Below are 25,893 nucleotides of genomic sequence, written 5' to 3'. Positions count from 1 at the left end.
CTCTCGTTCAGATTCCCCCCCATGTACCACATCTGTCCCTGACGGCTTTCTTTCATTTGGTTCGATATTTCCATCGGTGATGACTGATAGATCTTGCTTCGCATGGGTTGATTCTACCCTCCCTACTCTTTTGACTTTGTGATAGATACCCGATATGCACAACTTGTCTGCTTCCTGTACTCATATCCTCGGCCAATTATAAGACTTGCGTCTCACTGCTACTCGTGCCTCCTTCCAAACTGGTCCTTTCGTATTCTAGCCGCCGCCGCTTTCTTCCTCCAAAAGCCGGAAATTGCTTTGAAATCAGTTGAGAACTAGATAATGCCGACTACACAGCCTCCTTTGTCACTGAATGTGAATCCCGTGTTTTTGGAATTGATTCCATCTATGTACCTGGATATGCTGCAACTCTTACTCATTTCTGTCGCTAATTATCACAGTAGATCTTATCTGATCGTTTCTGTGGCTGGCCCACTTCTCTGGGCGGTGCCATGGCTCTGATAGCAGAATGCCAGAATCGCCTTTATCGGTGGCATGATCTTGAGCACTGTATGAGGCGAATTTATTACACGTCCAGGAGCATCGGCGAAGTTATCTAGTTACGTATAGCCGCATCTACCGTCTGCTAGACAGTATTAAAAGTGTGAATTGGAGATCGCTATTTATAGTTGCACCGCAAAAGTCTCCGACCCCCCCCCAACACACCGCCGGGCACTTTTGCGGTGCCACTGGGCTAAACCGGGAATCGCGGGGCGGCCCCATATACGGAAGGTAGTGATGATATAAGACCTTCATTGCCCAACTCACCTGCCTCAAGGTGTCAAATTTCGCCATCGTATCAACTTTCATAATGCCCGAAACCGTGCGCCCGGCCTTTGATGGCCATAGCCGTCCTCAGCTGTCATATGGGATTGATTTCCCCACCGCAGCCACTCGATATGTCACCAACACCAAGGCCTCACGCGTATACGTAATCTGCTCGGGTTCTCTTGCGCGCAACACTGATTCTTTGACGAGACTGACAGCTGCCCTGGGCCCTGAAAGGGTAGCCGGTCAGCGCATCGGCATGAAAACACACACTCAGTGGTCTGAAGTCCTGGAAATCGTGGCCGATGCACGCAAAGTGAAGGCAGACATGCTTCTGACGCTGGGTGCGGGGAGCTTGACTGATGGAGCTAAAATCGTTGCTTTTGCCCTCGCCAATGATGTCAGTACGGCCGAGGACCTTGAAACGCTCGCGGAGGGTTCCAAGAAGCGTGCCGATGTCGTCGCGTCTACTATTCCCATTGTCTCCGTCCCTACATCACTGTCCGCTGGCGAGTATTCTGACTTTGCTGGTGGCACCGAGGACCAGTCTCATCGCAAGTACATGTTCTACCCTCCACTCCGCGGTCCTGAGTTCGTTATTCTTGACCCGGAACTGGTGGAGACAACGCCTGATTCTATCTGGTTGAGTACTGGAGTGCGTGCCGTTGATCACTGCGTCGAAACTCTTTGTGCCGTCGGCATCACTACCCCAGAATCAGATGAGCTGGCACGGAATGCGCTCAGTCGCTTGGTACCGGGTCTCGTGCGGTGCAAAAAGAACCGCGCAGATCGCGATGCTTTTCTGCAGTGCCAGCTCGGATCAGTTGATGCCATGGCTGCTTGTACGATCATATCCTTTAAGCTTGGAGCAAGCCACGGTATTGGACACCAAGTACGCCCCTTTAACTCCAAATCTTTCTTTTTGTTGTTCTTCTACTATGCTAATAAAACACAGCTCGGGCCTCTCGGTGTTGGCCACGGAGAAACCAGCTGCATCTGTCTTCCAGCCGTATGCAAGTTCAATGCCGCACACAACGCCAACACCGACCGCCAGGCCAGCTTGCGCGACTTTTTGATTAAAGATCCAGTAGTCGCTGGAGTGTTGCGCGAGCGCTTGGATGATATTTCAGCCGCCGATTTAGGGGATGTCTTAGATGCAGTGATCCGCGAGCTTGGAATGCCCCGGTCACTCGCTGATGTTGGCATCGGTCGCGACAAGCTGGACATGCTAGCGGAGAATGCTTTGCACGACCCGCTGTGTCAGTCAAACCCGGTCCCATTGACGGAGAAATCGCAGGTACTACAGATTCTCGAGATGGTAGTGGGATAGTGTGGCAGAAGTAAGATTTATTCAAGATGGACTTGTAAACATGATCGTTGATCAAAGCAAATAAATTACGGAAATGGGCATTGTCCCATTCGCTGCGTTCGAAGACTGTCCTTGATAATTTCCAACTCCTTCCTCCCCTTGCCTTCAAAATACTTAGGACCCAGATCCGGTGTGAAGTAGCCCCGAGGATAATACTTGTCACCATCGTCACCCGGTAAGGGCTGTCCCAATACCCACTTGACCCACGCCACGGGGCCCCAGCGATTCCAGACTGTGGGCTGGACATAGAACGGCGCACCTTCATAAAACGTGAGATAGTTTCTGCCATGCTCGTTGGGCTTGTCCGTGAAGACATTCAGACGCATAAAACTTGGACGTGGTAGGGCCAGATATCGCAGAAATAATCTGCGAAGTTGAAAGGTAGAGCCAAATATCGCGCTGAGTAAAGGGGGAGGAGGCTCCATCATCATCGCGTTTCGAAGACGCTCGTCCATTAGGAAAGAGACAAAGTATACACCCAGTGGCTTCATGAAGCCCGGTAGATTGTACACCAGCACATCGATCGTCTTCTCCGCAATTTCCCTGTTGCGAGAATGCGGCTTCATGTGCTGCATTTCGTAGTGCTGGCTCCACACACTGACCTCTTCCAACCAGTGAATCCCGTCTTGAAAGCCGGTCTTACCGGAAGGCAGTTTTCATAGCTGATGCCAAGTGCATCACCGAGACTTTTCCAGTACGTACCAACAGCACAGCGCTCCATTTCTGTCATCTCCCGCCATTCATATAGCTTGACGAACCGGATAGGCTCAGTTGCGAACAGACTAAGCGTGTATAGCATGTCATCTCCCAGGATCTTCCCACTGGCTCGATAGCCCTTGTGGAGAAACTTGGTTCGTGCAATAGCGGTTTGTGCTCGCTCTGAACCGGGATCGAAGGCCATGAACTCGCCAATCAGTATACCTGTATCCGCATATCGCTTGAATGAAGTCGCCGAGTCTGAGAACTGAGAGGTTTTCAGAAGGAGGGTGGAAATTGTCGGAATTCCATATGTCTATGACGGGTTAGTTAGTGGGGTTTGTAAATCGTCTGACAGGAGATCTATTACTCGAAACAGAGCAAACTGGAGTGATTTAAGGACGATGAAGGGATATTCCATCTGCATTATTGTCTTCTGGATGGCAAACGCATCTTGAACTGTCATCTTCCCCATCAATGAACGAGTCTTATAAGGGTATTTATTGTAGAGGTTGCGACGCCTCTGGAAACGCAATGATGAGGCAAGAATCAGATATGTGGCCAAACCCAGCAGTCCATAAATAATGCGTTCTTGTAGGGATGATTGAGATAGGTGATTGGTGACTGGGGTCTCCATCACGCTCGATATGGAGGTGGGCCATGCCATGATGAGAACTTTTATTTCAGTCTTGGGCTTGAAGCGGCAAAACCATTATTTGATCAATAGAAATATATTGTCGAGCTTCTAGGATGGTAGGCAAACGTTAATTATTTATACACTGTTCTCGTTATCCCGGATAGACTCCCCGTCCGAATAGCATGAGGCATGATTCAACCCCACTGATCATATTCTCAATGCACGCCTGACCACAAGTTGATTTCCGTCTACAAGAGCCAGCGGACCGAGGAAAGTGAATACCCGCGTGCGGGGTAGTCCTACCACATAACGCGTGCATGATACGGTGCGTTATGTCTAAACCTCGGCCTTAAGGCATCGGGGTCTACTGCATAAGCAATCTTAGGTATCTCATAAATAGGAACAAGCTATCCGGAAGCGCCACGCGTGAGTTCAAAGTGGCGTGAGCCCCAGAGCCGAGGTCATGCATCATGACCCAAAAAAGGCTATATAGAATCAAAGCTGCGCTTAAATGATGAGAAGCAATCTCCACACGGCACAATTATTGCATAGGGCCCACTCACTCGGCATTTCGGGGTGGATTCAGCTGGCCGAGATCGTACGACGGACTCGAGCGATAAAAGCTCGGGAGAAGAGCAGCCATGACCGGGGAGGGGAGATCGACATATTCGGGGCACAGGGAAGCTGGGGATCGTCGCTGACAATGGTGATTATCTGTGGGCGCCGCGGTTGGTTGGTCGATGGGCGAGTCCCGCTTCACATGAAGACGACCATCTGTTGGGGGATGATGCATTTGCTCGCGCTTTGATTGCTTGCAAGCCCATCTACCTTGTTGACTGGTAGCTGCCAACTAACTACGATATTTATTCATGCAGTATATGGATTTAGGATGGCAGTCTCAAAGAACATTACTTTGATGTGAGTGTATACACTTCATGACCCACCCTCATCGTGCCCTCATCGTGGTCTGCTTGAGTCACACCTGCCTTCAAGAACAAAGTCGAATCGTCCTTATTCCGGCAACACACAAGCAGGATTACTCGTTGGGCTCAGTTTTGTCACAAGCTTTGTAATCCTCAGTGGAAACCTTTTTTTCGATTTCAATTTCACAACTTACAGGGTCGCAGCACGCCGCGTGCTGATCAGCACCACACGGACCGTAGGTCTGGCTTCCATCCGCGGCTTCGGACAACTTGATTGCGTGTGTGCCTTGAGTGACGTGTTAGCTCGATTGGAAAAGTTAAAGTTACCCTTAGAATAACGTACAGTTCTTGCCAGTATATACGAATGTTAGTAAGCTTCCTTGGATCAAGTCCGTGCAGCATACGCCGGGGAGGCCGGCGGGAATTGGATTGATCGGCCTGATGCAGGTGAATTCGCTACTTGTCACAGCTACAAACGCGACTAAAGTGAGAAACTTCATATTGTCCCGGTTGTGTGGTTGGTAACTGGTCGATTTGGGACGCGTTCGCCAAAGATATCCAGCCCCTGCGAGGGGTGAAATGTGATTACGTAAATGGCACTGTGGTGGAGAAAATATGCACAGCTTTGGTGAGAACTATCCATATTTATTTTGCGGTAAGGGTCTAAGTTATCTGTATGCATAGCTTCGGTTGGCCTATCAAAAAGCAGCCGCCTGTGATGCCTTGGTAAGCAAAGGAAAGACATTCAGCAACACAAATGGGAGAAACATTTGGGTACAAGACCAATTGACCCTAGAATTAATCTAGAAATGAAAAGCCCCGGAGCGGGATACCCTACTAAATTAAAAACAATAAAAATAATCCAATATGAATCTCCAAACGGTCAACATGTATCGAGCCCAGGTCGGGAGCCGCAATTTGGCTCTCGAAACCAACATAAACCCATCGTCTCGGCTCTCTGCACATAAATCGGGGCTCTATACCCACGGACTTCAAGGTCGCGACATCCGAGCAGACCTCAATCTGTCTTCATTTCTCCGATGATGATTATAGATGTGCTGCAGAGACATCAAGCAGTTCATGAGAGAGAGGTTGCTGATGGAAAAACTTCAGATCTGGGGCAAAAGAGCGTGTTGCCGAGGCATGTGAGGCCTGTGCGACTGTAAAATCTGTCGAACTGGACGTTTGCTAGGGAATCAGACGAAGGGAAGCAGAGGGTTAGAAGATAGTCGGAGGATTGAAGAGCCATAGAGGTGTCTGGAACCGGACATGTAAGTTACTTTTCTAACAAGATTGAGCTGCAATAATGAGACATCCTGCAAAGTCTAATCCTAGTAGGTGACCACGATCAACACAGCTAAATCTTCTCTAGGGATTTCGACGAAAACAAATACGGATGGAGTAGTTGTAGAAAGATTCCATCAGTAGATGATATACATACATCCCAAGGAGCGATGGTACAGCATATTCAACGACCCTTAGGACTGAACAGGTTGGCCATTTGGAACCATGGTGGTGGTGTTGTAGTCGCCAAAGCAAGCTTCCTGATACATGGCCCGCTGGGTCAGTTCAGGAACGTAATTCAAAAACTTCATCATATCACAGAATCCGTTGACTGAGCCCTTGCAAGGTGCCAATCCTTCTACCGGCACGGGGGCATTGTTCAACACAAAGCGGATGTAGTCCGTTGTATCCGAATTGGAAGACAGATCCGGGTTCTTATACATCTGATCCTCAAGGTTATCGAGCCGCACATCGCTAGGACAGGTCCAGACCTCGGTGAAAAGACGCGCACCGAATGGGGCAACTTTGTCCATTACGAAGTTTCGAGGAACGGCGTGCGGGACGTCGCTAGGCAAGCCATGTGGACCGTACTTGAAATAGTCCAGGCCCAGAGCAGCCAACACCGCTACGATCACGGTATCGTGGGACATGTCCATGTACATGGGCTGATGAAGCGGGAAATCTTTGGTGTTGTCATCGTAGGTATAGTTGATGCTGCTGTCGCTCTTCATGATCAGACGTGACTGCAGACGCGCGGCTATCTCTTCCACATAACCGATCCCTTGTGCTCGGCCGCTGGGGGAACCAAAAAAGTTGTTGCCATAGAACATGATATCGATGGCGTACTCGAAATCCTTCCATTCCTGCTCTGTGAACAGCGAGCAGAACGAGGATTGACCCAAAGTTGCGTACTCGTAAGGGCACATGCTGAACATGGCGTAGACATCCATGGTGGTGAGGTTAAGTTCTTGCGGCAAATAGGCAGATAAGCGCCTTAGGGCATCCTTTGTCAATGTGGGGTAGAATTTGGCGACATTGTGGTCTCTATTTTTTCAAGTTCGTCAATACTGACATGTGTGCAGGGCTGATTGTTAATCGTACCCGTTGCTGCTACCATTCGTACAAGTAGAGGTTGGAGACAGCGTCGTGTTAAAGCCATCATCCTCGGGCATGATGGTGAGATCGTACAACGAGTAGGAGCTGTTGGCTCCGATGTTATTGAAGAAGCCACCTGGATCGAGGGTCAGTTTAACTTTGTATAAATAAGCAGCAATACTTACTCAGCCACCAGCGGGCGCTCTCAAGGATACGAGGATAATCGGTTGTGCGGAACGTGGGCTTGGGACGCGCTGTGCCATTCGGAAACGAGTTCATCAAGGGATCGTAGATGGCGTCGCCTCGGCCTGCATGATACAACAGTCGGCCGTATTGGCTCCAGAACAAAGCACCAGCGGTTGCCTCGGTGGCTGCACCAGATGGTAGTAGCAGGTTTTCCCCGAGCATATACTCCCAATCATTCAAGAAGGACAGCGGCCCCGAGCCGACCTTTTTGTCGGGGTTCTGCTTGGTAAAGTTGGCGACCTTGGCCGCAAAGTTATCCATGCCACCACCGTCGGTGGGCCACGAAGAGGGATATCGCTGTGCGTGACGGTGCAGAACATGCACTTGGGACAGCTCGCACTGGGCGGGGAATCCCTTGTCGATACCAAAGCCGGCCGAGTCTGAATAGGGGCTCAGGTTGCCCCAGCTGGTCTTTATGTCAAATCCAGACGGAAAGGAGGTACCGGTCGGTGCTGCAGCCGAGCTCGAACTCGGGCTACTGTTCGGCACCGTCATGGCAGCGATCCCGTCACCAAGAGCAAAAAGAGTGATTGCGAGAGAATACATAGCCGGTTTCTGGATCGCCATAAGGTTGCGACTCGTTGGCATTATGCAAAGAAACTCTGCATTGGACGGACCGGATCATTATATAGCTGGTTCTGTTGTTCATTTTGTTCGCATGGATCAGCGAGGATTGTTCCTTGTAGGGAGCATTGTAGCCTCTGCTTGCTTTTCTCCGCAATTTTTGTTATCAAGTCGGACTCTGACCATTGTAAGTGGACCCGCGGTTTGGGATACGATCGACCCACCGGAATCCGGGAATCATGGTATTTGCTTGCGACGAAACATTGCGATCGGGCCTGCGGAGTGTGGAGTGAGACCAGGAAGGCTGGAAGTGCTTGGCCCATGGGAAAGGCGACGTACTCCGTAGGGAGTAGTGAAAAACAAGAGAAGTAGCACTATCGGAAGTCGAATTAATTCCGAGGTTTTGAGGTTTGAGGCTACACGTCGGAAGTTGGGCCACGCCGAGACTAAAAGCATTCAGATCATCGGAAGAGCGTATTGAAGGCTGCACAGGTGTGGGCGACGCTCGATCGGGATAATACAGGCTGGCGATGCCCAAAGCAGAATGATTGATTGCTGATCCTTCGGCGAAACGTGAGATCCACTTGAACTTGATCTGTAAAGCTGCAAAAGGCGCAAACCAAATCAAATGAACCGGAGCAGAATGGAACACGCCGATCCGGACGCCCTGAGGGAAGCCTTCATGAAGGCCTCTGGGCCCCCGTATTGAAAGCGAAGGTATAAGTAGTCGTCGATACGATAGCGCGGTCGTGAATGCGAGGGGCGGAGGTCAGCCCAGCTTTGTTTGGCCGAGCTATACTCCGTAGAGCTTGATCGATCACATCCGGGCACACACTGCAGCATCACTACGCGGGTTATGAAATAGTTCGGAAAATAGACCGACGACCTTGCTGATGCCCTCCACAAGCTTCCAACTTCCACCTCTAAACTCCTCAAACGCCCTGGGTTCGTTTCTTCAGCTACAGCTCCGCAACCGTGCCGGCCCGAAACACGACTTGCTTACCTTGCACCGATTTCGATCAGGACTACCGCCATCTCGACGTGGATCCTCGTATCCAACACGATCGATTGGAGAGCAAACTTTTCGGTGGAGCCGTACAGCTATCCGACACTCGCAGCCAGGCTGATGCCTGACGTCTTTCCGAAATTCAGGTCATCGATCTATGCAGATGAGCCGCACGTGGGAAATGACAATACAATAAAGAGCTGCAAGGGCGCCCCTTCGACATGGGTGCCGTTTTCCATGGTTGTTTATATCTCCTTTGCGTTTCCCCAGCTCTGAAGTCACGTCCGCAACCATGTTAGCACTCCATACTGCCCTTTATGCCCTCGTCGGCACCTGCTTCCTCTTCTCCGTTGTCGAGCTGGGCTTGTGTGCCTACATCGCTTCTGTCTGGAGCGGCACTCGCAGTGTAGGGTACGACGATCTCTTTGCGGGCTATGTCCCCAAGAATGTGGACGTCAGTACCCCGGGCATCCTGACGTTCCTGATCTTTTCGGCTTGTTGGTCCATTTTGGTCGCGGTCGCGGCCTTGGTGCTGCCCTGGTTCTACACTAGCAAGGGCTTCGTCACGGCCAAGTTGAATGCCATTCTCGGCATTGTCTTTGCGGTTGTTTACTTTGTCACCTGGGTGTTCTGGTTGGCCTGCTTTGCCGATATTGCGTCTATGCTTGGGGGCTTTACCAGCTATAACAACTTCTTGAATGCCGTGATTGCCTTGGCCGTTCTGCTTTGGTATGGATTTCACTTCTGGAAAAGAAAAAGATAAAGTCTAATCTTTGTATTCTCTCATAGGTTCCTCTTCCTCGATCTCTTCATCCTGTCCATCCTGGCCCTCTGTGGGGTGCTCGTCTCCGACCGGGCGGGCTATCAGTCGATGCGTAAGACTCAGGTAGTCGACGCGCCGGAGACTCGAGAAGCCGGTCCTGCTGCTCAAGATATGCCTGCCAGTACGGTCCCTGCTCCTGCCCCGTCAGAGTTGTCGACTCGTGAAGTTGAGGCTATGCATAACCAGCCCGTTAGTCGTGCCCATAGTACCTCGTCGCCGTCTGCCATTGCTAGCGTCGAGCTTAGCGGCGATAGCGCCATCCACTCGCACCATGCGAGCCACGCTTAAATGATTTCCAAATAGGCATGGGGCGGCCGACTGTCCCGTTAAAATGTGCATGGAACGGTAATGGTTTAATGGTTGAGATGCATCGAGCCCGGAACGGATACCCCGCGAAAATGCCTCTCCAATAATGCGTGTTGACATGTCTCTATAGTTTCTGTCTTATAATATGAACGTATGTCAATGGAATCTATGGTATGAGCGGGGAAGGAAGAACTTCTCGCGAGTCATGGGGGGAGACCCAGGTATATAGGGCAATCTATGGTTTGAATTATGCGCAGTGTCCACGCAACATGGTCTGGTCGCTTTGAAACGGAGAGGGGATCTACTAGCCCCGTAACGCAAGGGAAAGCAAATATATATGTCCAGGCGGCGACGAAGGAAAAGGATCAAGACATGGATCTAGAAAGCGCTCAAGCAGCGAGGTGCTCCTCCACATTCTCATATTGCTTAGAATCGTGGTGGCCATGCTTGGACTTCTTCTCCTTCTTCTTCTCGTCCTTGCCCTTCTTAGTCATAGCCTCGGCCATCAACTGCTCGAATGCCATGTAATCACCCTCCTCCTCGGGGTCACGCTCGGCCTGCAATCGAAGAGTTAACATATGCGAAACAAGGGGGTGGGGGTGTTGGTCTTTGCGTAATCGTACCTTGGCGTAGATGTTACCTGCAAGAACCAGTGCATGCGCGCGTTCGACGCGCTTCTCCAGACGAATTCGCTTGTCGCCCAGAACCTGGTCACAGACCTCCCGGAGAACACTCTGAATCTCGAACTTGCTGCCGCGCCATGCCGCCGCGAGAATCTTGCCAGTCACCTTCTTCTCGTACTCGGCCTTCTTCTCATCGGTCCAGTCCTCGCCGCCGCGTTCTTCCAGCTTGGCCATCTCCTCCATAGTCATTTGGGCATCGATGGCAGTGGAGATGGTCGTCCATGTCTCCTTGGCCAGAGTTCCTTTGTCCTTGAGACGCGAGAAGAATCCGGAGATACCGAGGAACTTCTGTGACTTGAGGAACGAAGTACCCTTCTGAGTGTAGGTGGCACCGACCGCGTGCAGGATCTCCAAACCGAAGGACTCCATCTTGAGGTTCTCGACCTCCAATCGAATCTTCTCCTCGAACGCATGCGTCACATCTTTGCCCTTGTCGGTCTCGGTCCAGACACTGAGGCGGTCGACCAGCTTGTTGGCCAGAGTGTTGACACGCTCCTCGCGGGCCTTTCTCCGCTCCTCCTCAAATGCGGCAAGGCGCTCTTGCTGTTCCTTGGACAGACCCTTCTTCTTCTCCTTCTTACGCAGCTCCTTCTCCTCCTGCGACAGACCAGCTGCCTCCATACGCGCCTCCTCCTCGGACTTATCCATGAGAGCCTGCTGGCCCATGTATCGTCGGGGTGTACTGGTGCCCGAACTCTGACCGGAGGCTGTCGCGGCAGGTTGAGCTTGGGCCTTCTCCGCATCAGCTGCAAAAGAGCTCTCGGCGGTAGCTCCTTCGGTGGAAGCACGTTCGGCGCTGGCGGCTTTTACCTCTTCGTCGTGGATGTTGAGCTTCTCTTCGGCCGACGCGGCAAGCTCCTCCTCCTCCATCTGCTCCATCGTGATATCCATCGTCGCGGTCAAATCTTTCATGAGAGAGATCTCGCCGATAAGGTCGACGAATGCCTCGCCACCGAATATCATGCTGAAGAACTCGGACGGATCCTCTGTGGGTGCCTGTCAGCCATCTTTCTCAACCAGAACAATCCACAAGTCGACTAACCGAAACCACCGCCCGGAACGGCATCCTCCTTGCCGAACTTATCATATCGTTTTCGTAGATCTTCGTTGCTGAGAACTTGGTAGGCTTCGCCGATCTAGATAAGAGATTAGTCCAAGGCAGCGATGTTTACGGCGGACGGCGCGCATACCGCCTGGAACCGTGCGTGCGCGGTTTCATCGCCGGGGTTCTTGTCTATCGGAGACCGTCAGTTATATAATGCTATGAGACGCAGTGTGTCGTACCTGGGTGAGTGGTGATGGCGAGCTTGCGGTAAGCCTTCTTGATTTCGAGCTCGGTGGCAGTAGGCGCGACGCCCAAAGCGTCGTAATAACTGGTATCGGCAACCATGGTGCGATGCAACAGAGCTTTGGATGCTCCGGGGCAATCAAGGAAACCCGGATGAGCGGCGTTGAATAGAGAAAGATGGGGTGACAGAAGAGAAAGCACTTTTTTGATCCCCGCCATATGACGCCGTGTAGGGAATGGTCGGGTCACGTGGCGAAGTCTCTTAATTTCCTCGAGTTCGCCCCCTTTTCCCTCTTCTCCGTCGAGTCTCTAACTTCATTTCAGGCCTGTTCTTCTCTTTCCCTTCTTTCCCCGGACCTTTGAGTGTCCGACTTTGAACAAGATGGGTTTCATTGGAAATGCCGCTTACCTCGTCTTCCACCCGCTGCAATTGAGATCTATCATTCAGTGGTACGTGTCCCCACAACTTGGAGCTATCCTTGCTTGTCTTTCGAGCTCTGTCACGGTCCGAACTAACCTTTTCGGTCGCATAGGAAGGTTTGGCACAACCCTCCTCATGAGCGCGATGCGAAGAACGACACCGAGACCCAGAAGCAGTGCTTCAAGTTCCTGGACTTGACCAGCCGCAGCTTCAGCGCCGTGATCAAGGAGCTTCACCCGGAGCTGCTGCTGCCCATCTGTGTCTTCTATCTCGTCCTCCGCGGTCTGGACACCATCGAGGATGACACCTCTATTCCCTTCGCGACCAAGGAGCCGCTCCTTCGGAATTTTAAGGACGTCTTGACGCAAGATGGTTGGAACTTTACCGGCAATCGCCCGGAGGAGAAGGATCGGGAACTGCTGGTTCAGTTCCAGAACGTTGTCGCTGAGTTCAAGAACATGAAGCCCGCCTACCAGGCAATCATCAAGGACATTACGGACAAGATGGGTAATGGCATGGCGGACTACTGCGCTAAGGCGGAGAAGGACGACGCGAGCGTGAAGACCATTGAGGAGTACGATCTGTATTGCTACTACGTCGCCGGTCTAGTCGGTGAGGGTCTTACCCGTCTGTTCGTCGAGGCTGAGTTCGGCAACCCCGCTCTTCTCAAGCGCCCCAAACTCCACAAGTCGATGGGTCTCTTCCTGCAGAAGACCAACATCATCCGTGATATCCGGGAGGATTTCGATGACAACCGGCGGTTCTGGCCCCAGGAGATCTGGTCGAAGCACGTTGACAACTTTGAGGATCTCTTCAAGCCTGAGTACAAGGAGGCGGCACTTAACTGCAACTCAGAGATGGTCCTCAATGCTTTGGAGCATGCCGAGGAGTGTCTCTTCTACCTGGCTGGTCTGCGCGAGCAGAGTGTGTTCAACTTTTGCGCCATCCCCCAGTCGATGGCCATTGCCACCATGGAACTGTGCTTCCGCAACTACGACATCTTCGAGCGCAACATTAAGATCACCAAGGGTCAAGCATGCGAACTCATGACGGAGTCCACCCAAAACCTTCACGTTCTGTGCCAGACGTTCCGGAGATTGACCCGCGCAATTCACAAGAAGAACACTCCTAAGGACCCCAACTTCCTGAAGATCAGCATTGTTTGCGGCAAGGTAAGATGCATGGCTTCCAATTTGTGATAAGATACTAACCTGGTAATCCAGATTGAGAAATTCATCGAGACCATCTTCCCAACCCAGAAGGCCGAAGATGCTCAGCGCCGAGTTACCGGTGAAATTACCGCAGAGCAGGCCAAGAAGCGCGAAGAAGACGCCGAAAACAAGTCCGACGTCTACTTCTTGATGGGTCTCATGGGCATCATCATCCTCTTCGTTGCCGGTACCATGGTATGTCCGCCTCGGTCCTTTGCACATGATTTCAACTGACTCTCATAGATGTTCGCGGCCTGGATGCTGGGTGCTCGATTCGACCTGGCCTGGAAAGAGATCACATCCGGTAATTTGAGGCCTCCCAGCTACTACAAGGAACAGGGCCAGATCCACGGAGAGCTCTAATTCATTTTTTCCTTTCATCCACGGCGTTACGACTTTTATTGCCTAATCTTCGATTCCCCCGTCCGGTGGCTCCTGTTTTATTATTTCCCCATTCCATCTGCGCCACCGGTGCGCCCGATGTGTATTGATAATAATATACCATTCTTTCCAACACTTGACACATACTGACCCTCCAACGGTACTGACGCGTTAGGGTCCATTTAGCAAGTCCAGTTCGGCAAGCACGGATGTCAAATTGCGATCCGGCCCTTTAATGGCTGTGGTTGTGCCGAAGAAGTGCTGATATCGACGGAGTTGATTCTCTTTGTCCAGTGAGTACTAGATTTGTGTCCTACGACTTCGGTCGAGGTGGCACACATCCATTGAAGATCTGGGATATTCGTAAAAACTATGTAGCCTTACGATATTGCAAATACTTGAATCTACAGGCATTTCCAGCCCGACTGTTCTGAGTCTTCAGTGGTTGTTTCTCAAGCTTGTCGCGAGGAGCACATCGCGCGCTCCCGCAACCCGTCTTTCAATAACGTAAAGAACAATGCTGCACGATATACATCTTACCTCCCGTGGACATTCATTTCCAAGGGTTGTATTTTTCAAAATTTGATAAAATCCTTTTGTCTTTGCCAGGCATTATTCACTTTGCCTCAACCTCGGAGGGTGATGTCCTTCCACGCTGACAAACCATTTGAGGTTGAGATCATTGCGTTGGTTACAAGCGGGAGATGCAGTTGCCGCGAAGGCGATCCGCCGAATCAGAAATCTCTGCTTTCTCATCATCCCGGGATCTCTTTTTAAGGGCACTTTCTAGCCTTGATTTGATCCTAAAGTGTTCCTATCCTGACTCGGCAGTGACTCTCGTTCAACTGCCGTCCCATGTACCTGCGACCGATTAGGTCGCCACTCTTTCGGGCTCCTATCTCTGCTCGTCTGTACTCTGCATCTTCAACATCTTTCGTCGCGATGGGCAACAAGAAAAAGGCCCCATGTGAGGGCTCTGGCGAGACTTTGCCCGCTCTGTCTGCCACTGACTTCCGAGCCTACAATCGCCTGTCAGAGCAAATGGATGCTTTTGTAAGCCCTTGAAATATGTATTAGCCCCGCCGGTGACTGGTTACTCACTCCCTCCCAGCATAATCACTTCCGTATGACATGGAACCAGCTATATGATGCCTGCACGAGTACTGGAAAACGGCCCGGTGGTCTTTCGGCCCGTCAAATGATCATGATGGGTCTCCAGTTCTGCTCCCAGCTTGACTTCCACCACTCTATTGAGGAACAGCACATCTTTCCCGTGCTGGCCAAAAAGATGCCCGAGTTCCGGAAAGAACTTGAGCTCCTGACGCAGCACAAGCAGATTCATGCTGGTTTGGAAAAACTCGAGGCCTATCTCGAAAAGTGTCGATCCGGCGAGGAAGATATGCGCCGTGAAGAGATCACGCGGCTGATGGACAAATTTGGAAAAGTGCTCTGGCAGCATTTGGACCAGGAGGTCCAGACTCTCCGTGCGGATAACATGCGCCAATACTGGTCCGTGGAGGAGATGCGCCGCCTTCCCATGTGATATTTTTTATTTTTCCATTGCAAATTCTATACCCGGAAGCATGTTACACCACATCTTGCGACGCAGTCCAACTACCATTTCTCGTCAAAAACTCCTTTGGTTACAATCTGTACGTATCTGTGACTTTTTCACAGCTCCGAAGAATTCCGGACTGTATCCGGGCGAGCTCATTTGACGTGGCATTTTGCGATGATCCGGGACGTCGTAGTTCACCGGTTCTTAGTGCTCTAGGGTCTCGCCAAACCCCGAGCTAAAAAAAATTATTTAACGACTGAGACACTGTTCACGACGATCGGTCCGGTTTTTGGACGAAACATTGCCTCATGCCATCCTCAAATCAAGGCGATTGTTTCCAACTCAGGTTGTAATGGTAGATAATAGTCTTACAACCGCGGGTTACGTCTCATGACGAGGCGCCGGTCAGAGAAGCCATCGACCTGATGATCGTCGCACGACGTCCGTGAACCCAAGGTGAAGTCGAATAAGATATTGAGAATGCAGACCATCTTGGCCATTCGACAGCCCAGATACACGCATTTGATCGTCAATCTTGCATCCGCAAGATTGACTTGCCGCGCCACGCCCGTCTTGCCGAACCCGGGGAGCTGAATCCAGAACGAACTGGACAACGGAGAGGCCGAATTTAAACCTGGAAATGATCAACGCGATGTACTGTTTTCAGCATTCCTTATTCGGACGCTGTCCAACCACATTCGATGCTGACCATCTGAGGAATGTGGACATTGCCGCATCCTCTTAATTGGTATGAACGCTAAACCCATTTCCTCAGCGATCTGTTCTAGACCACGAGTCTGCCGCAAACACATTTCGCAGTCGATCTGGTTCCATATTTCGCAGTCGATCTGGTTCTAGATGCCTTCTATGACCTGGGTAGATTCAGGTTGACTCCTGATTTTACAAGCATCGTTGTTTATTGTCTCTCATTTGGGAGGTAAACAGGACAAAATATGATAGACTCAACCTCTATCCACTTCTCATGGGGCTCTATCTGGGATACACTGAACAAAGTCTAATGTTCTTCTATATCCCGGCGGTCTTCATTCCCTGGCGGATCTCGTGGCATACAGCGGGATTTGACGCTGATCTTCAGCCGATCCGTCATACCTCCACTGGTAGATACTACTGTCCCTGAAAAATGCATCCGTCACCTAGACGCGCAAGTCACTCATCGCCCTCAGCTGCCCTCTCAACTCCGTCGATGGTCGCGGAAGTGTACCAACACCCGTTCACGAGCCACGCTGATAGACACACCTGGAACGGTCACGATCTACACCATGCAAGTACCAGATAGCGAATCAACCTTGAATTCCCTGCGTGACCGCTCCGCTTCCCTGCTGAACGTTTGCCTCCTCCACTCAGCGGGCCCCGGGCAATGCCTCTGACGAGATTTTCAGGATGGAATCGGAGGTACGCCTCCACGAGATCCACTTCCTCATGCGGCTGTATCATCGCAGCAATCTTTTGGAGTCGATGATATAAGACTATTCTGCAAGCCCTGTGTTTTAAGCTTCTTCCTCGCAACCCCCCGTTCTGAATCTCTCACATCATACCCTCTTCCGGAGTCTTGTCTCGCTTTTCTGCCAACATGAAGTTCACCACCGCATCCCTCGCTGGAGCCATGTTGGCTGGTGGTGCCCTCGCTGCTCCTCGTCCTGGACTTGCCGAGCGTCTTGAGCAGCGCGGCGTCTTCCAACGCCAGTCCCAGCCCCCCAGCAAGATTGACAACTCCGGTGAGGAAAACGGCGTTCTTCTCAAGGAAGGGTCCGGCGATTCCAATGTCCAGTACAGCAACAACTGGGCCGGTATTGTCCGCGACAAGCCCCCTGCTAGCGCTACCTACTCAGCCGTCTCGGCCACTTTCACTGTTCCTAACCCTACGGCCACCGACAACTCGGGCGACATGCAAGCTGCTTCCGCCTGGGTCGGTATCGACGGTGATACCTACACCAAGGCCATTTTGCAGACTGGTATCGACAGCTACATTCAAAATGGAGAGACATCCTTCGACGCCTGGTACGAGTGGTACCCCAGCAGTGCCGAGAACTTCGACTTGGACCTGTCTGCCGGTGATGTTATTGTCGCCATGGTCAAATCCACCTCACCCAGTGAGGGAATTGCCATTATCGAGAACAAGTCCTCCGGCAAGAGTGTGACCACGACCCTCTCGGCACCTTCTTCTGATGCCACTCTGGGTGGCCAGAATGCCGAATGGATCGTCGAGGACTTCAACACCGGCAGCTCCCAGGTCCCTCTTGCCAACTTCGGCATGGTCACTTTCAGTGGTGCCCAGGCTAAGACCGACGATGGTGACTACGGCGTGAACAATGCCCAGATCCTCGATATCCAGCAGAACGGCAAGGTACTTGCCGATGTTATTGTCGAGAGCGATACTGAATTTTCTGTCATTTACCAATAAGGTCACGCCCTTTGGGCTGCAGGGTGTCGGCTACCTGTACATAACACGGTGGTTTTGGTTTATGGTTTTGGCCTGAGGGGTTTTCCTTTTTTTTTTTTTGTTTTCCCTTTTGGAGTTGGTGGGATCGGCGTTCTTGGGACCAAGGATTTGGGACTTTGATTTGTTTAGAAGAAGCCGCAAGGCCATGTACCGGTGAGATTTGCATTATACCTGACTTTCTTAATATCTTAATTGAAGTATGCCATTCCAAATTGCCAACTACTGTCTCCTCAATGCTTCTCGTCTTCTCACAGCTGCACTACAGTATGCTTGAATACATTTGCAGGATCGTACTGTTGCTTGATCCTTTTGAGATCGTCATATCGGCTTCCATAATACAGCTTCAGATCAATATCTGCAGTTCTCGTCGGGATAAGTTGCCGGTAGGAAGTTGCTCGGATCGGTGTTCTTCAAAGCTTCATAGAACTTTTGAGCCCATGCAAGATTTTCTTCAAGCTTGGGACCTTTAAAGACGTGGAATCAACAGCGAGGAATTCGGGCCACGCCGGCGGACAAATAGGCTTGGAGAATCTGTGAATACCAGCGATATCCGAAGTCTCATCGGCCAATTTGAGGCTCACCGACATCGGGACGAGCTCCGAGAGACCCTGTGGGGCTGATCGTCCCTGGCGATTCTGAGTCACCGATAATTTTTAAGGTCAAGATCGCTTTATTCAAACCAACCCAAGTCCACACGGTTCATAATGACAGTCCGTATTGAGCCGGCGCAATTTCCTCGCGATCTGGACGTGATTCATTCCTTGTTTTCGGGTTACGCGGCGTCCCTCGGGATCGATCTCACTTTTCAATCTTTCCAAGACGAACTCGATTCTTTACCCGGCAAATATGCAGAGTCTCAAGGAGGGTTTCTTCTGATCGCACGAGCCGTGGTTGATCATCCTGATCACATTTTTGCATCTCATTCGACAACACCTACTCTAAACCCGATGACCCCGCGGATCTCTGCCGTCGGATGCGTGGCGTTGAGGCGCAGTTCAGATAATTGGTGTGAGATGAAACGTCTCTATGTGGCCGAAAACGCGCGAGGCTTGAAGCTCGGTGACAGACTCGTTGAAGCGATCGTTGCACAAGCCAAAGGCTCTGGTTACAGGGGCATCCGTTTGGACACGCTGCCCGAGATGACTGCAGCACAAAGACTGTATCGTCGATACGGATTTGTGCAGATTGAACCTTACTATGACACACCGATCGATGGCACGATTTTTATGGGCTGCGATTTCACTCTCTCATGACCTTTCATCATCTCTTGAAGCATTTAGACTATCGGCTGACGGCTGACCACGCCGTTTCTACTTTTCGCCTCGGCAAGCTTGGAATTATCCCGAAACCGGAGTCAAAGATCAACATTTCAAGGCCCATTTGACCACCCGGGTGTAATCTCACGGGGCATCTGTACGACACATTGTCCCATTGTAAATAAAAGATGTCACACCAGAGAAAAAGAAATAGCAAGACAGCCAGCCGAGCAAACTTCAACTTCAAGATACTCTTTAGAAGGCTGTACCTCTCGAGATAATTTCATAATTTGGTTAGTTGTGCTACTTTTCTGTAGTTTGGATGACAGAAGCCGATCTGACGCCAGGTGAAGTGTTCATCCTTCGTGTATCGAATACTCAGAATGAATAACATGAAGGTATCATCAAAGAAAATATATCACATGAGTGGAAGAAACTGAAATTTACGGGCGAGGATATCTGGTCCGGAAATTGTTGGAGATTTTACGGAAAAATTTTATAGTATATATTTGTTTGGAATATCAGAAAATGATTCTTTCTATCTAGAGTCAATGCCTATTATTTATAGTCTCATCAATTTCCTATTCGTTGAAAGGCTATAGTAACAACGTTAATATTCGGCGGGCAGCTCTACCAGTAAGATCAAATAAGTAAGCGTCTAGCTAACCGCCCCTAAAGTAAACCCATCACTCTAGTAAGCATAGTGAATGCAAGATCATGCCTGGCTATTTCGAGAGCCCCACTCAATTTACTTATAGGGAATTGTTACACAAATGCCCCCCCCCCTTCTTTAACTACCTATAGCTTTAGGTCCAATGACTCGGAGTTACTTTAAATACCCCACCCTCGCTAGCTTCTATTTACGTGTAGAATTCTTACTTCACTCAAGCTTTAGTTTTGGGCATTTAGAATATTCGATCCATTAATTAGAATATGTTTTTTCCGCTTTAAGTCGAATAGTATTTCTATTTGCTTTACAAGGCTGGACCAGCCTTGTACTTAGCTGTTCATTATTAAACTATTTCGTAAGATCAAATCAATCCCCCGCAAGCGAAATAAGCTATTATCTGACGGCAATCTTTGATAGGAAACATTAAGAGACGACGCAAGTGTAGTGCATCATGAGGCGAGGTGTGATTGGATGATCAAATATATCCGGCCTCCACGGAATGCCTCAGGCGCCATGATGACTGATCAGACCAATCGCATTTGCCTATCGATCGATCGACGGATCTTCATTTCCTTCGCGGTGCGCCATGTGTAGACCATGGAGCCTGCAAATCTGCGGCCAGGACCGTCGGATCGATTCCGTATCAGCCGGAAGCCCGTGTCTAACCCGAATCTGCGTGGGACTGCAAATGCCGATCCCCCGTTGTCTCACGCCACAAGCTCCCTAAATTTAGTACCACCGCCGTTATTACGGCCCCCGTCTTATACAGAGCTTTATGGACCAGCTGCTCCGTCACCTCCGTCACCCTATTCTGAGTCCGTTCCACGGCCCCGAACAATAGGTGCTTCGATATCAACAACGCCGCCCCCACCGCCATCCCCTTCACCGGTCCAGAAAGCATACGGCGAGGCGCGTCACCTTCTCGGTGGTCTCATTAATCATCCGACCGAGTCGAACAAGCACGTTACAATCTTACGGCACTCCCATGGCTTAGTTTTCTACCGTGGTAACACCACGTCGGTGGCCGTCTCAATATTCTCCGATGCACCCTTGCCACTAGACCGTACACTGTGGTTACAGAGCAAAGGATGGTCGGGAAAGACCGGAATGCGCACCAAAGCGCTTCTTCATCTTAATAGCAGCTGGCTTGATGTCACTCCGGGCATGCCGGTTCGAGCCGATCAAGTGAATCCGGACGACGAACGTGCTTGGCAGCGCGATATCAAAAAGTTTCGCAAAAAGGCACCCGCAAGACCTCGAGATACACATCAGCTGCGCGAAACAGCTGTCGTTCGGATTCCTGCTGAAGCTGGTGACGGTTATTTCCAGCTAGTGCTTTGCGAAGGGCTGAAAAAGAGCGTTCTTGGCAATAGCCCGGTTTTCCGAGTCCTCTCGACGTCGGCCAACCCGCATTCTCTCCGGGGTGCCAGCTTGAGTACGTTGCCACTGGAGGTCGGAGCGATGGTGGTCAGCCTCTATGCGCAGACAGCTGCTCGAACAGTAGCTACCCCGGCTGCAGCAGCTGTCACATCCACGGTAAATCCATATCGTCCCTCATGGGTAACGCAGGCCGCGGTACATACAGCATACTCTGCCAGTGGTGTCAAAGACAGAGTTGGTGGGGTTTTGAATTCATCTGCCGATCCCAATCGGAAAACCGTGGCCGGTCAAGGCCCTCCGCCATTTGCCGGTAATGAAGTGTCTCGTATTGACGAAGGACCGCAGCTGCCATTTCCAATGAACTTCAAAGCTCGTGGTGAACTCGCACACTCGCCAATTCCCAGTGATTCAAGCGAAACTCCAAAAATGACTCTCACTAAGGTTCCGGATTGGGTTCCAGAGCAACTCCGTGGCTACTTCTTTGGCTGGGCACGCTTTGATACAGGCTCTACTAAAGATGCGTCCACAGGACCGTGGTGTCCAATTGCCCTCTCTGTTCGAACTTTGGACCCTCTACAAGCATCGAGGGTAGATATGACACAAATTACGAGACGGACTGTGACCCTTCGCCTGTTGGATGAGGTACCCCTTCAGACGACCAAGCTTGATATTCGACTCATGGGATTCCTTCGAGAGGATATCCCGCCGCCGACTGGTGGCAATAGCCAAGAACTTGCGGAAGCACAGGCCGCGGCAGCAGAGGCAGCCATTCTGGCTGATGTTTACGATGTATCTGTGGTGCAGAACACATTGGTCCATCCAGCATGGGCTCCAGAAGTGCCAATTGCCGCTGAAAGTCAACGGCAAAATCCCAGCTGGGCTGATCGAACACGGGAAGGATACGCCGTTGCGAGAGCCCGGGGACTAAAATGGATGGAACAGGTGCCTTTGCATCGGCTGGGGGTTCGATCGGCGACTGATGAGTGGAGGGAGAGACAAGTTGCTGTGAACGGGTTTTATATTGTTCGATGAGGCAATTAGTTCGAGCGTTCGTTTACTGTCCTTGTCACGCAATGGAGACGCACCCTATTTAATGTGTATAATAGTTTAGACTGTATTATAATATCCGAGCTCAACAAAATTGACTCCATGTGAATATTGTCTCTTGACTCCAGGACATATTGTGGCCCTGGGTCGGATTATATGGGGAAACACCCATCCTTCGTATCTATGATGATTGAAAAAAGTGACACATGCATTCTCTGAGCGAATGTTCCATCGTGAGTATATGACCCCAAAAAAGCACCATATCCTGTTTATCATGTCCCATCGCTATGTATTCTGTACCCAAAAACAACAGTGAATCCACTCATGATCCCACAGGAGGCTCCGAGGCAGCCAGATTGCACTGGCGGAACAGGCGTACCTCATCTGGCTTGAAGGCACCCACAACCGAATGTAATACACCTCGGTTGTTAAAAAGAACCAAATCGCCATTCTCCCAATCATGCGGATACACATACTGAGGGCTGATAGCCGGTCTCTGCAACTTGTAGATGATTTCACGCACACGCCTAAGGTCGTCGATCACAGTGCCATCAGCAAGGTGAATGCGGCGAATCGCCGACGGGTGTACCTGCATCGCGAGCTTTCCAGTGACGGGGTTCTTCCACACCATGGGGAGTATCATGATTTTCTCCTTGTCAATGGGAGGCAGTTTTGACTCGGGCAGTTCGAGCCCTTCTGGATGAAGACCGAGGCCAGTGGAGTTTGAACGAGCGGAGCTCATCCAGATATAGCTAAACAAAGCCGGTTAGTGCATTCTCTGGGATTCATAGAGAGTAAATGGTGACTCACGGGTGAGGAGCATATTCAATCTTGCTTGTTCGCACGAACTCCTGGTCCTTTGGGGACAGACCATCGAACATCTGCTGGCCACTCACGAATGCCGTCGTGCCGAGCGGAACATCCAGTGTCTCACCGGTCCCATCATCGTATAGCAATGTCTGGCGGCGGCCCTTTGGTACATTCACGGCAAAAAGGGTTGTCACCTGGGGCGGGTATAAATCATACAGGGCCGCATCGATGTGCCAGCGGTAGAAACGAGTGAAATCGTAATCTTTATCGTCGGGAATGTGATCCTTGTGGAATGTTCGGTGGTGAGGGTGTTTCAGCTGGACATTTTCCAGCCCTTCGTATGAAGGAACAAAGCCATTGCCGATCACTTGAACTTGTGGCTGGTGGGGAATGGTTTTCAGGTCAGGATGGAGGATGCTTCGCTTTGCATCGAGCGCCTTGCCGTGACCATAGTTATCCGATGCAGGATCAAAGCGCTTGGTGAGCTCGTATTGTGCCTTGGGAGAGAGTTTCTGCTGATTCTTGAACACGATGACGTGATGGTGATACAGTGCGTCGCGGACGGTCGCAAACTGCTGGTCTACTTGGAATTAGTTGGCATTCTTCCAAATACCACTATCGTCAACGAACCGGTCAGATTCTCTAAATCGATGCCGTCGATCTGAGCGCCAAAGTTAATTCTGGAGCCTGCCGGAGGCTGCAGCGGTCGGACAGTCGGGGGAGGCACGGCCATGGTCGCTCGGGTTGTGAATAAATTCCGTATCGGCCAAATTAGCTCGGGCCGGCGTCAGTTTTTAAGTACTCCGGTTTGGCTGCTATCTGATGCGGGCGAGTGCGGAGATTCTTGATAAGATTGGCCGAGCCGATGCCGACCGAATGAGATCAGAAGACTGACACTGATCGATGATAACAACGGCCGGTAAGCCGGGAATCATGTGAAATTGGAATATCATATGCGCTTTGGTTGACTATGTTATCAAAATGACACAGAATACAGGTCAAAGCAATCTGGAAGACACTGAATCTCCCATTGCACAGCTTCTCTACTACCAAAACTTCCACCACGGCCCACGCGGCCTTTCCGGCAACTCTGCTTCAATAATCTCCTGTAATCCCGTCTGCATATCGACTTCCTCGGGATTCCACGCCCATGGATCGCTCCAGAACAGAGCTCGGTGGCCAAAGTACAGCACCAAAAAGGCGGGAATTCCGATATACGCGGTGAAGAAATTGCTCACAGACCATTCAGACGGGAAGAAAACGGTGAAACCGTTGATCAGTGCCATCAAAATCGATCCGGCCATTCCAAAGTATGCCCCGTATGGTTGCAGTCGCGATCGATACGGCGGTTCAATGCCTTGGGCTTGAACTGCTTTGCGGAACCGGAAGAACACGACGCAGCAGCAAATCCAGGAGATGAAGCCCGATGTGTTGGTAAAGTTGACAAACCAGTTAAAAACGATTGAACTGGAGTTACCAACCGATAAATACGCCAGGGCTGAGAAGCAGGCCGACGCGGCCACTGCATAGTATGGCACGCCCCATCGGTTACAGGACTTAAAGATGCTGGGTGCATTGCCCGACATGGCCAGTGAATACAAGGAGCGGGACGACATGTATAGGAACGAGTTTCCTGCAGACCAGGCCGAAGTCAACACAGCGGCATTAACAATGTGATTCAGCACCGGAATGCCGGCGTTCTGGATTCCCACCACGAATGGCGACGACTTGACAGTGCCGTCGCCGGTTGTCAGTCGTTTAGCGTTCGATGGGCAGATAACACCAATGGCCAGAACACCGAAGATGTAGAAGAAAACGAGACGGTAAATGTACCGCCGGGCTGCTCGAGGCACATTGCGCCGCGGCGACTCCATCTCACCGCCACTAATGATGATCAACTCCGGTGCGAAAATGAAAGCAATCGCGCTGGATACTGTGCACTTAAGTAGGCCGACGAATCGTCCCGTATTTCCTTTCACGAGATACTGGTTAAAGGAACCTGGATGCTTCCAGTAATGGAAGCCTAGCAACTCTCGATTTGGCCCGCCACCCCAGAAGAGGATGAAGGACACCATCAGGAGCCCGATCAGGGTGATGATCTTGACACTGGAGAACCAAAACTCTGATTCGCCATAGAACCGCACCGGGAGGAAGTTTAAAGCGATGATCACAACCATCATGATCGAGATCCACACAGCAATGTTGATGGTCCCGTTAGGGTCCCAATATCCAATAACCAGCCCGGCTGCTGTGATCTCGTATGGGACCAAAATCCCCAGCGAGTACCAGTATAAGTATCCCATCGCAAATCCCAAGCTTCGCGACACATATCGGAATCCGTGGTAGCTCATGGTACCGCCGTGAACGGGGAGGTAAGCGCCGATCTCTGCGATTGCGGTGACCAGACCATACACCATTGCCGAGATGAAAATATATCCCAGCAGGAGTGAGGCAGAGCCACCTATGGCGAGCGACTGACCCGATGAGACAAATAGTCCTGGTTGACACGACTGTTAGCGATGACCTCCGGGGAGAAAGCCCGAGTAAACAACTCACCTGTCCCAATCGTGCCACCGAGGGCCATCAGCTGAACATGGCGACTCTTCAGACCGCGTTGAGTGGTGGCATAACGATCATCTAGAAGATCTGCCTCAACAAGCGTGCGCACCGTTTGGCCTTTCTCGGTCAGAGGTGGCTGGTCCGCCATGGAAGACGTGTGTTCAGTCGTCGCCATTTTGCGCAAGGCACGAGTATGAACAAAGAATGGATACAATCCGAATGGAATATGTGTCGAACACGGAAATTCCTAAATCTCTCAAGGTGCTGACAAGTGTTCCCGTCGGCGAGCCCTGTGAAAAAAGGGCCCAGGGCCTTTGGCAACAGCTTCAGCACCGGTCCGGCCACCGGTCCGGCAGCCTATAAAGTGCCTAGCCATTTACCTCTTCTCATGTGGCTGTAGAGGCAACGCCCC

At 51.0% G+C, this 25,893-nt stretch overlaps 12 protein-coding genes across 12 annotated transcripts; 7 read left to right on the top strand and 5 right to left on the bottom strand.

Moving 5' to 3' along the window:
- Nucleotides 1–850: 850 nt before the first annotated feature.
- N7498_006034 (iron-containing alcohol dehydrogenase) lies at nucleotides 851–2,137 on the top strand (the record flags this gene model as incomplete). Its single annotated transcript, XM_058453096.1, has 2 exons — nucleotides 851–1,699; nucleotides 1,763–2,137. 2 exons carry the CDS (start codon nucleotides 851–853, stop codon nucleotides 2,135–2,137), a joined length of 1,224 nt encoding a protein of 407 aa, XP_058307287.1.
- A 65-nt stretch (nucleotides 2,138–2,202) lies between these two features.
- On the bottom strand, nucleotides 2,203–3,347 carry N7498_006033 (uncharacterized protein; the record flags this gene model as incomplete). The annotated part of the gene is made up of 3 exons (XM_058453095.1): nucleotides 2,203–2,801; nucleotides 2,879–3,188; nucleotides 3,243–3,347. The coding sequence occupies 3 exons, from the start codon at nucleotides 3,345–3,347 to the stop codon at nucleotides 2,203–2,205; spliced, it is 1,014 nt and encodes a 337-aa protein (XP_058307286.1).
- A 2,563-nt stretch (nucleotides 3,348–5,910) lies between these two features.
- N7498_006032 (histidine phosphatase family protein) lies at nucleotides 5,911–7,645 on the bottom strand (the record flags this gene model as incomplete). Its single annotated transcript, XM_058453094.1, has 3 exons — nucleotides 5,911–6,760; nucleotides 6,818–6,947; nucleotides 6,997–7,645. The coding sequence occupies 3 exons, from the start codon at nucleotides 7,643–7,645 to the stop codon at nucleotides 5,911–5,913; spliced, it is 1,629 nt and encodes a 542-aa protein (XP_058307285.1).
- Nucleotides 7,646–8,919: 1,274 nt separating this feature from the next.
- N7498_006031 (uncharacterized protein) lies at nucleotides 8,920–9,738 on the top strand (the record flags this gene model as incomplete). The annotated part of the gene is made up of 2 exons (XM_058453093.1): nucleotides 8,920–9,356; nucleotides 9,417–9,738. 2 exons carry the CDS (start codon nucleotides 8,920–8,922, stop codon nucleotides 9,736–9,738), a joined length of 759 nt encoding a protein of 252 aa, XP_058307284.1.
- Nucleotides 9,739–10,042: 304 nt separating this feature from the next.
- Nucleotides 10,043–11,909, bottom strand: N7498_006030 (DnaJ domain protein). The gene is made up of 5 exons (XM_058453092.1): nucleotides 11,724–11,909; nucleotides 11,630–11,673; nucleotides 11,482–11,575; nucleotides 10,380–11,425; nucleotides 10,043–10,313 (listed from the first exon to the last, which is right to left on the bottom strand). Exons 1-5 carry the CDS (start codon nucleotides 11,827–11,829, stop codon nucleotides 10,146–10,148), a joined length of 1,458 nt encoding a protein of 485 aa, XP_058307283.1. The 5' UTR covers nucleotides 11,830–11,909; the 3' UTR covers nucleotides 10,043–10,145.
- Nucleotides 11,910–12,109: 200 nt separating this feature from the next.
- erg9 (bifunctional farnesyl-diphosphate farnesyltransferase/squalene synthase) lies at nucleotides 12,110–13,722 on the top strand (the record flags this gene model as incomplete). The annotated part of the gene is made up of 4 exons (XM_058453091.1): nucleotides 12,110–12,177; nucleotides 12,261–13,320; nucleotides 13,372–13,554; nucleotides 13,603–13,722. The coding sequence occupies 4 exons, from the start codon at nucleotides 12,110–12,112 to the stop codon at nucleotides 13,720–13,722; spliced, it is 1,431 nt and encodes a 476-aa protein (XP_058307282.1).
- Nucleotides 13,723–14,682: 960 nt separating this feature from the next.
- On the top strand, nucleotides 14,683–15,283 carry N7498_006028 (hemerythrin domain-containing protein; the record flags this gene model as incomplete). Its single annotated transcript, XM_058453090.1, has 2 exons — nucleotides 14,683–14,793; nucleotides 14,852–15,283. The coding sequence occupies 2 exons, from the start codon at nucleotides 14,683–14,685 to the stop codon at nucleotides 15,281–15,283; spliced, it is 543 nt and encodes a 180-aa protein (XP_058307281.1).
- A 1,606-nt stretch (nucleotides 15,284–16,889) lies between these two features.
- N7498_006027 (A4/G1 family peptidase) lies at nucleotides 16,890–17,720 on the top strand (the record flags this gene model as incomplete). The annotated part of the gene is made up of 1 exon (XM_058453089.1): nucleotides 16,890–17,720. One exon carries the CDS (start codon nucleotides 16,890–16,892, stop codon nucleotides 17,718–17,720), a length of 831 nt encoding a protein of 276 aa, XP_058307280.1.
- A 743-nt stretch (nucleotides 17,721–18,463) lies between these two features.
- On the top strand, nucleotides 18,464–19,012 carry N7498_006026 (uncharacterized protein; the record flags this gene model as incomplete). The annotated part of the gene is made up of 1 exon (XM_058453088.1): nucleotides 18,464–19,012. One exon carries the CDS (start codon nucleotides 18,464–18,466, stop codon nucleotides 19,010–19,012), a length of 549 nt encoding a protein of 182 aa, XP_058307279.1.
- A 1,270-nt stretch (nucleotides 19,013–20,282) lies between these two features.
- Nucleotides 20,283–22,097, top strand: N7498_006025 (LipA and NB-ARC domain protein; the record flags this gene model as incomplete). Its single annotated transcript, XM_058453087.1, has 1 exon — nucleotides 20,283–22,097. The coding sequence occupies one exon, from the start codon at nucleotides 20,283–20,285 to the stop codon at nucleotides 22,095–22,097; it is 1,815 nt and encodes a 604-aa protein (XP_058307278.1).
- Nucleotides 22,098–22,434: 337 nt separating this feature from the next.
- Nucleotides 22,435–23,655, bottom strand: N7498_006024 (TauD/TfdA family dioxygenase; the record flags this gene model as incomplete). The annotated part of the gene is made up of 3 exons (XM_058453086.1): nucleotides 22,435–22,864; nucleotides 22,923–23,502; nucleotides 23,553–23,655. 3 exons carry the CDS (start codon nucleotides 23,653–23,655, stop codon nucleotides 22,435–22,437), a joined length of 1,113 nt encoding a protein of 370 aa, XP_058307277.1.
- A 313-nt stretch (nucleotides 23,656–23,968) lies between these two features.
- Nucleotides 23,969–25,656, bottom strand: N7498_006023 (uncharacterized protein; the record flags this gene model as incomplete). The annotated part of the gene is made up of 2 exons (XM_058453085.1): nucleotides 23,969–25,419; nucleotides 25,479–25,656. The coding sequence occupies 2 exons, from the start codon at nucleotides 25,654–25,656 to the stop codon at nucleotides 23,969–23,971; spliced, it is 1,629 nt and encodes a 542-aa protein (XP_058307276.1).
- Nucleotides 25,657–25,893: the final 237 nt, after the last annotated feature.

The sequence above is a fragment of the Penicillium cinerascens genome (genome assembly GCF_028974065.1).
Source record: "Penicillium cinerascens strain IBT 15544 chromosome Unknown contig_6_segment0_segment0, whole genome shotgun sequence".
NCBI lineage: Eukaryota > Fungi > Ascomycota > Eurotiomycetes > Eurotiales > Aspergillaceae > Penicillium > Penicillium cinerascens.
This window is presented reverse-complemented; position numbering and strand designations above follow the sequence as displayed.

Coding starts and splice junctions, on each gene's coding strand:
- N7498_006030 (XM_058453092.1), bottom strand. CDS start 11,829: ATGGTTGCCGATACCAGTTATTACGACGCTTTGGGCGTCGCGCCTACT. Junction 11,674..11,723: donor CGCCATCACCACTCACCCAG/GTACGACACACT, acceptor GGTCTCCGATAG/ACAAGAACCCCGGCGATGAA. Junction 10,314..10,379: donor CAGGTAACATCTACGCCAAG/GTACGATTACGC, acceptor CTTCGATTGCAG/GCCGAGCGTGACCCCGAGGA.